This window comes from Cnephaeus nilssonii, assembly GCF_951640355.1.
Source record: "Cnephaeus nilssonii genome assembly, chromosome: 11".
Lineage (NCBI taxonomy): Eukaryota > Metazoa > Chordata > Mammalia > Chiroptera > Vespertilionidae > Cnephaeus > Cnephaeus nilssonii.
Window position 1 is genome coordinate 22334206 of NC_137082.1, and position 9042 is coordinate 22343247.

Below are 9042 nucleotides of genomic sequence, written 5' to 3' on the forward strand. Positions count from 1 at the left end.
TGGTTATATAATTTGAGATATTCTGTCTTCCAGGCGGCTTTTATCTATATATATATAAAGCCAGTGACTGGAACGCTGTAATGATGCCCACTGAGGCCAGTGAACTGGCCGGATCAGGGGGTGGGGCCAGCCGGCCAACCTCCTGCAGCTCCTCGCCCTGGCCGGCTCTGCCCCTGATGGGCCCCCACCACCCCGATTGGCCTTCATCCCCTCCCCCTCTGGCCCCACCCCTGATCGCCCCCCCACCCCAATCAGGGGGCGGGGCCCTCCTGCCAATTGCCCTCAGCCCCTTCCCCCAGCCGGCTGGCCCTGATCAGGCCCCCGATTGGGGTGGGCTGGCCAGCCAACCTCCCACTGTCTCCTCTTCTCAACAGATCTGCCCCATTTGGGGCTGCGCTGGCCGGACCCCACCCATGCACGAATTTGTGTACTGGGCCTCTAGTTACATATAATTGTTTTCTTACTATTATAAATTACAGACATATGAAAGAACTAATCTGCATATCTGATCAACATGAGCTAAACTTCTTTCAATGAGGAGATAAGATTTCATTCAAAAGTGAAAAAAGTTAGTCTCTGCATTTTTTGCACCTGTTGCAAACAACTGTGTAATTTCTTAGTAGATATTTTAAAATACTAAAAATAGTACAAAGACTAACATTATTTTCATGAGCCACACATATTCAATAGAAATAGTGTGCTCAAAGCATTTTACTGCCTCCTCACAGCATACCTCCAGCACAGGGAGTCACAGATTAAAAAAAAAAACACCTATCCCCAAGGATGCTGAAATTACCAAAAAAATCATGTTAGGTCATGTTTGTGTGTGTGTGTGTGTGTGTTTATGTGTGTAGGCATATATGATGTATCAATGTATTTTTATATATACTTACTAGAGGCCCGGTGCACAAAATTCATGCACCTGGGGGGGGGGTCCCTCAGCCCAGCCTGCCCCCTCACAGTCCAGGAGCCCACTCCTGCACTCTGGCCTCCCTTTGTTGGAGGCAACTGGGATGATCAGGGGAAGGCGATACCCCCATCACCTCGCTGCTGCTGCCACTGCTGGCCACCGAAGCTGCCAAGGTGTTTTCATCAACACGGACTCATGTCCCTACACCACGAAAAAATTACAACTTTCTTTAGGCATTTTCAAGATGTCTCTTTCACAGGATATGACATTTCTTTCTTTATTTTTTATCCTCATCTGAGGATATTTTTCCATTGATTTTTAGAGAGCATGGAAGAGAGAGGAAAAGACAGAGAGAAACATCAATGTGAGAGAGACACTTCGATTGGTTGCCTCCTGCATGAGCCCTGACCTGGGCCCCAGCCAGGGAGGAGCCTGCAACCTAGTACATGCCCTTGATCAAAATCGAACCTGGATCCTGTGGTCTGCAGGCCGAGGCTCTATCCACTGAGCCAAACCGGCTAGGGCAGGATATGACGTTTCTTAGCCCCTCCAGCAGTGGGCCTTCATGTTTTCCTCCAGGAGTGAGGTGGAAAAACCCTAGGTCACCTTCTTGGATTCTTATTACCCAAGTTACCAAGAACACTGCGAGTGATGTACTGGGAGCTTAGCCAATGAGCGGTCAGAAAGGTGTTTTCTCTGCAGCTCACACACAGAGGCAGGATTGCTGGCACACTGTGGTGTGTCCGCTTCAGGCCTGCTCCACCCACACCACGGCGACTTGGGCAGGCCCCCCTGTGTGTGTGTCCACTCCGGGCCTGTGCCACCCGTGGCTTGCCTCACCATGCACGCAGTCCCCTCCTGCCCATCTGCACACGCAGCCTCCTCCTGAGCCAGTTGTGGCTGTTACGGTGTCCTGGCTAATTTGCATATATATATATATATATATATATATATATATATATATATATTCATATTTGACACATTAAAACCGTCAAGAAATTTGAAAATGTAAATTGTTAAAAGGCTTTCTCTCTCGTAATCAGCATGATGACTTTTCCAAGAATTTAGAATACAAATATTCTTCAAAGAGTTCTACACTACAAAATAACAAAAACAAATTAAGCAGCTTCTAGTTATGCAACCTTGAGCAAGTTACTTAATCTCACTTTTTTTTTTTTTCATTTGAAACAGGGATAACAATAGTACCTAATTCATGTGGAATTTTTGCAAAGATTTAAAAAGCTACTATATTTAAAGTGCTAAGGACAGTGTCTGACACATGAAGGCATTTTACAAATCTTAGCTATTATGGTTGTTATTCTTACTACTATTTTATGGGGTGTCGTTGATATGTCAAAATCACCAGATCTTAAATATAAGAGTGTATCTCTTTTAAATGATCCAAACATATACTACAATTTGGGTAAATAAACATACCACTTTGTATTTCTGACGCCAACCTCCTATTTTAGAATGTTTTAAGCAGAGATTACAAAAAATAATGTAGTATAAGGATTCATTTTCCAGTTGCAAAGAATGATGTTAGCAGCTTAAGATCACACAGAACCAATACAAGAGTTTAAGAAAGGTTAAAAATGTCCAGTAAACAGAAAGAATATATTTATTACCCGCAGTTTTGTTTTCAAATACACCTGCTACTAGTGCATTTACTTCCTAGGGCCTGAAAACAACAGGCTACTCAATGTCTTTTGCAGAACTTCTTACTTGGTGGAACATACATTCTCCATTTGAATCATAATGCCTTTGGGGAATCAGAGGGCCAATGAAATAACTTTAGTCAGGAAGACTATAAAATTTTTATACTAACAAATTACAAAAGAGGGTACAATTATGAACTAAACTGTTAAACTCATCATTCTGCTTGGATACGTGCATTGAGTGGACAGAATAACCGAACACTCCTATAAGGTAAACTGAAGCTGGAATATCAGCAGCTCCTTGGGACCCAAGTGATTCCCAGGGGCATTACTCTTTCTAAATACCCCGTTTCTTCCGCTCTCTGGGGGCAGTTCTTCAGCCAAAGGCGCTTTGGAGAATGTAATCCACTTCCCCTTTGCAGTTGCCACTTCCACCAGCTGCTTCTCTCATTACCTTACTGTTCAGGCAGCAAAGGCCGGCCCCTGGTTCTTCTAATGATAGCAAGCACCTCATTAAAAAATCTGCCAAATTTACTTTTCCATGGAACATCACTTTTGCAGCTTTTCACGAGGCCACGAGGAAAGAAAGCATCATGTATAAAATATGACTTCCAGAAATCTTGAAGATATTAAGAATTATTCCTACATGACTGGTGGGTGTGCCACAGTCCATAGAATGGCAGTATCTTCCATTTCCCCAAAGGAATCCCATGTACCTGTTTGCCCACAGGAGAAGGCGAGAGGATCCCACAAAGTTAGGACGTTTTCAGAAACATCCCAAAATTAAGAGGACTTTAGGCTCTGGGGTGAATACTTTCCCATTCCTGGTTTTGCATGTGTGCAAGGGTCACCTTGCTTTAGTCTATAACACCCTGGCAGAGAGAAAACTGGGTGTAATTCATCAAGAGTTTGGAATGTGTGAACTTTGGCGAGTTTCTTAACCTTTCTGAACCTCATTATTTATTTATTTACTTATTTATTTATTTACTTATTTATTTATTTTTTTTTGGTGTGTGTGTTCTGTAAAGGGGAGATAGTAATGATATAGTACCTCATTAAATCAGTTAGATTTTGTAAAGCACTTAAAACAGTAGCACAGTAAGCACTGTTTTAAATGTTGAAGCGAATTCTCTCTTTAACAGTAAACTTTTCCGCAACAAAGTACATAAAGAGGCAAACAACGAATAAGAGACAACGATTGTAAAGTCCTTTGGAAACGATACTTATCTGGACATTGCAGAGCAAAGAGTTTTAGAAGGGCTAACTCGAGGAGGAGACTTTTAGGAGCCAGAGAATGCCCTCTGCTTTCTGAGGAAATCCCTGCTGACTTTTACCCATGCCCCAAGTTGACAGCTGTCACATCACTAGATCCAAGGAAAAGCGCTTTCCAAGGTAGCAGCAGGCAATCCTTACCTGAGCAATCCTTTATTAGGGAAACCGAAACTCACCTTTTATATGACGCCCACTTCGCCCACCCCCGCCCCCCGTCTCGACCCCCCCCCTCCCCTCCCTGGGCTCCTAGCTAAAATCGATCATCTTTACAACCCCATTCTCAAGGGGCAGAGCGCTAGGAAGAAGTCTTTGCTATAAGTTTAAAACCCTGAGTAACTCTGTCCCAAAGAACGGCAGGTGCCTAGACTTCGCGCCCTGCCCTTGGCCAAGACCGCACTCGGGAGCCTTCGTGAGGCCCACGCGGGACATCGGAGACACCCACCGGGACCGCGCGGGCACAGAGAGGATGCCTGGCCACTCTCCTCGGGAAATTATTTCCCGACCTTCGGTATTGCTCTCGGAAGGGGCAGACTCACCAGGGCTCTCGTTCCCATACCCAGTTTGGGGATATTATCCTATAAAGTCTCTTTCCACAACCTCCGCCCCTCTCCCCTCCCAGAGTAATAGTACTCGGCCTCTAAAGGGCAACCGAAGCCTGGCGGCCCCCCAAAGCAAACACATTCGTGTTCCACACTTCCTCTGCCCTTTGCACGCCTCGCACCCCTGATGTCTGACCTGCGGCAGACCTGGAGGAGCGCGTCCGTCAGATCTCAGCGCCAAGTCCAGCCTCCCGGCACGTATTCCCGCTCCGCCTCAGCCTTAGACGGGTTGCCCCGGCAAAACTGCTGCCAAAACAGTTGCTCTCGGGTGGGGCGGGGAACCCGCCTCCTCGCATCCATCAAGCGCGAGCCCGGCACCCAGCTACAGGTCCCCTCTGCCGCGCGCGCCCCTCTCCGGCGCTGCACTCACCTGCAGCTGGGTCCCGCTGGCGTTGCCCGCGACGGCGTCCGGCCCGTCGGCAGCCCCAGTGCCGCGCAGCACCGTTATGTGCAGCGTGAGCAGCAGCAGTCCCAGCAGCAGCAGCAGCTCCGCCGCCAGGCGAACCATCCTCTTGAGACGCGCGGCTTTAGGACCCGGCGCGGCGGGCGGCGACGGCGGTGGCGCCGGGGGAGGAGGAGTCGGAGCTCCCGAGCCCGGCAGCGCGGCTCCAGCCTCGGCCCCCGCCGGGCCCCTGCTCCCCGGGCCCGCGGGGCCAGCGCTGGGCACGGCGGGGCGCGCCGGGCCGGGGGAGCAGGAGCCGCCACCGCCGCCGCCGCCGCCACCGCACCACGGCGGAGCCACGGCGGGGCCGGGGGCGTCCAAGCCGGCTGCGGAGCAAACCCCGGAGCTTCCCTGCAGCGGCGGGGACAGGGGGCTGCCCGGGACCCAGGCCGGGCCGGGGACCACCCTGCGGCCAGCGGGCAGCGGGGGCGGCGGCGGGGCGGGCGCAGCCAAGCCCCCGAGCGCACATGGGCGCCCCAGATGTGGCCGCGGCGCCGCTGCTGGAGCTGGAGCGGCCGCCAGAGGAGCGCGGGGAGGAGGAGGAGGAGGAGAAGGAGGAGGAGGAGGAGAAGGAGGAGGAGGGCTTCAGTGGCGGCCCGGAGTTACCTCCACGCTTGGCTCCCCCGCCCTGAGCCACTCACCCGACAAGCCACCTCACCTCCCCTCCTTCCCGGGCTACTTCGGGACCCGGGACGCGCCGCCTGGCCGCGGAGTGCTAGGGTGAACTGGCTTCAGATGGGGGCCCGGGGACACGGGGGTTGTCAGTATTTGGAAGTGACCTGGGCGCCCTTCCGGGGTCCGCGTCCAACTGCCGGGATGTGCCAAGTGTGCGCCACCTCTGCCGAAGTCGCTGTGGCCCGCGAGGGCACAGCCCTTGTGCGCACTGAGGCTCGGGGCTGTGGGTGGGTGGGGGTGCCTGAGCGAATTTAGAAACCTTTATTAACAAAGTGGAGTTGAAGTTGTGGTGATGGAGAACCGAGGGGGCGCAGGGCCAGCCAGGTGTCTGTCTGCAACTGTGCGCCCCGCCTGAAGCTGGCGCGCCTAAGCGGGGGGGGATGACAGAGTCGTTCCAGAAGGATCTTGACACTTGCTCCTGGACGGTGGGCCGCCCGCCTCCTGTGCACAGTTGCTCCTGCACCCGCGTGTCTCTCTGTAGAGCCAGGGAAGGGAGGCGATTCGGCTTCGCTGGGCGTGGGTCTGGTCCAGCGCGCAGGTGTCGCGGCGGTGAGCTGCTGGGGCCGGGCTCGCGGTTCCCGCGCGCGGAACCAAGGTGGGCACTGCGGGTAAATCTCAGCTCTGGCAGTCGCGGGTCTGGGGGCTCATCCCGGAGGCGCCGCGCCCGGAGGGGACCTGGGGGCTGCAGACGCACAGCCGCCGTTCCTGGGCCGCCGCCTCATGACCGCTCTGCAGCCTCGGGCTCCCGCGCGCCGCTCATGCCTTGCAGGGGTAGCTGGCGAGTGAAGGAAGGGGCTTGGGTCAGGCAGAGGGCGCGGGTTCCTCTCCTCCGACGCAGGAACAAACTGGGTCCCTCGGTGGGCTCAGATCACTGCAGTGGCACCGCGCATTTCTCTCCCTCCGGGTATTGCTGTGGCTGCTGCCTTCCAGAAGTGGCTCGGAGTGGCAGGCGCTCTGTACGCCTGGTGCCTTTTATACTGAGCTCCCCCCGCCTCCCACCGGGTTTCCTCCTCCCCTCGGCGCCTTTGCCCGCCCAGCCCTCTCCTCTCCGCTTGCGGAGCCCTCCATCCTGGCGTTCGCGCACAAGCATTTCGCAAATTTCCAAGCCCATCTCGCACCCAGTGCCCCTGGGATGGGTCCTCCCGATTCTCCCTTGGTGACAGATATTAAATAAATAAACAAACCTTTCTGGCCGGTTTGACTTTCTCCCCCTCCGCCCGGATTCTGCCCTCTTGCTCCCTGCGCTCCAAACTAAGGAAATATTCTTTATTCAGCCACCTTTCAACGACTTTAATTGATTTTATGAACATCTTTATGCGAAAGACACCTCAGCCAAGTCTTACCCAAATTAAGACAAGAGACACCTTCATCATCACAAAAGTTCCACAGTCACGGTGGCATTTTGCAGAATGTAAATAGCAATGGTTGAGGTATGGAGTGCTGGCTGGGTTTATTTATGTCCAGGGAAGGAAGGGCTAGTTGCCACTTTAAAGATTCCTTCATCATCTTTAAAATTCTAACCAGTTCTAGCATCTTATTAATAAATTGGCAGCTGCTTATTAAGCGCGAAATTTATTTTCCTTTGCAGTGTTTCTTTTTGTTTGTTTTTGGAGGGGGGAGGAGGGATGTTTGGAGGGAGTGCTTGCTTTGGATTTTTAGGCAGTCAGTCCTGCGAGGCAACTTACTGCAATCTCCAGGCTCTGAAATGCCAATAATTGTCAACTAGAGCGCTGGGGGATCATTTGAAACAATAGACTGTCCGTGGTTCAGATGGGAGATCAAAGAGAGGATCCCAGCCGCTTTCAGATCCCACAAGGATCCTCCAGTGCGTTTTTTAATTAGAATCGCTTAGAGGGGGCGGGGCAGGAGAGTCAGCACATGGATGGAATATATAAATTAAGATGGCAAACTAGACAGAGTTTAGGGCTGGCTCTAACCCCTGAGTGCCAGATTGTGAAGTGGCGCACAGGGACAAATGACTTTCCTATTGCCCGAGGCGGGCTGTTCTAAATTAGAATCCAGGCACTGCTGTGTCCTGCGTTTTCATCACACACAGTCCCCACATGTGAACCTCAACTGCCTCTCCTCTCATCTCAAGTTAACATTTTTGGATCCTAAGGAAAAATAACTTAAAAAAAAAAAAAAAACCCTGGAAAGAAATCCTCGCAGTGAGTGTAAATTCTTATAAATTTGTAAAGGGAGAGTTGGAGATCAAAGTCTTTGTAAGATGTTGTAAAAATTGTAAATTGTTTTTTGGGGACAGAAGTCTTTATAAAATGTTAAACAAATGCACGAGTGACTGCTCTTAAAACTCTTTCACGCTGTGAGATCCAAATTCCAGGTGAGTTTATGTTCTAGTAAGCACCCATAACTAGTATCTGTAAATGCCCGGGCTCTGTGACTGAGCTGTCAAACCAGTCTGCCAGCAGGGCTCTGCTTTTGAGGAGATGGGGAGCACGGGCGGGCTTACAATTTTTGTGGAAAAAGAATGACAAGTTTCAAAGCCTAAACAAATTAAGTTTCAAGTATATTTATGAAATGTTACCAATAGCTGATGAAAGTCTTAAAGATCCTACCTCCTTCAGAGTTCCAACAGCACCGTCCTTATGTCTTTATTATTGATCTTACTGCCTAGTAAAAAAGTCTGATTGTATGTCTGTCTTCCCATCAGACCGGGATCATGTGGAACATGTCAGAGCGTATCTCCCACCCACACCCCACCCTCCACCCCTCCAGTATCCAGTTTTCTTCTTCCCGGGTTCACAGCTAAAGAAACATTTTTTCAGCAACACTTGAGTCTAGGTGGGATGGTGAAGAATTCTGGTCCTTCTTCATCTGGCCATGAAACATCCTGGGTGACCATCTACACACAACTTCCTCTTTCCTTTCTACATGGCGAAGGACTCTGAGGTGTAAGGAGCCCTGTTCTCTGAGCTATGATTCAAAAGAGAATGACTGGACCAGGGAATGCCTTCACTTACCCTTGCATGGTGAGAAATAAAACGTTGTTGTTCAAGGCACTGTGATTTTGGGATGTTTGCTCTAGCAGCTAGTATCACCAGTCCTGACAAGTAGCACATTCTTCACGCAGAGACACCTGCCTTATCATTAACATATTTCTAGACCTGAGCACAAGGCCTTCCATCCAGTAGTTGCTCAATCACTGTTTGTTTCATGAATGTAATGACTATGGTCCTTATTGAGACCCTACTCGATGAATGAATTCTCTTGAGAGTGTTCCTACGATAAGTGGCTGACCTACAAATATTAACTCTTCTGTCATTTGACTGTACTATTCCCTCAGAGATTTTGTCTTTTATTATTGATCAGTAGCCCCTTTATCTTGCAGGCAAGCTTATTTGACTGGACTATTTGGAGAAAGTAAAAATAATTAACACACCACAACACCTGTAGTAAATATCATTGAAGAGAACCTTATAGCAAGGATTTTATTGTTTTTACTTTTTTTTTTTCCTAAAATCAGTT

The 9042-nt window shown here is 50.2% G+C and overlaps 1 protein-coding gene across 1 annotated transcript in view; it reads right to left on the reverse strand.

Moving 5' to 3' along the window:
* The window catches only part of ISM1 (isthmin 1), a 79942-nt gene extending 73498 nt beyond the window's left edge, over positions 1-6444 (reverse strand). Inside the window, exon 1 of the mRNA XM_079784187.1 lies at positions 4810-6444. Within this exon, the coding sequence (XP_079640313.1) occupies positions 4810-4947 (138 nt within the window). The 5' untranslated portion in view covers positions 4948-6444. The remainder of the gene's footprint in view (positions 1-4809) is intronic.
* Between the last annotated feature and the right edge of the window lie 2598 nt (positions 6445-9042).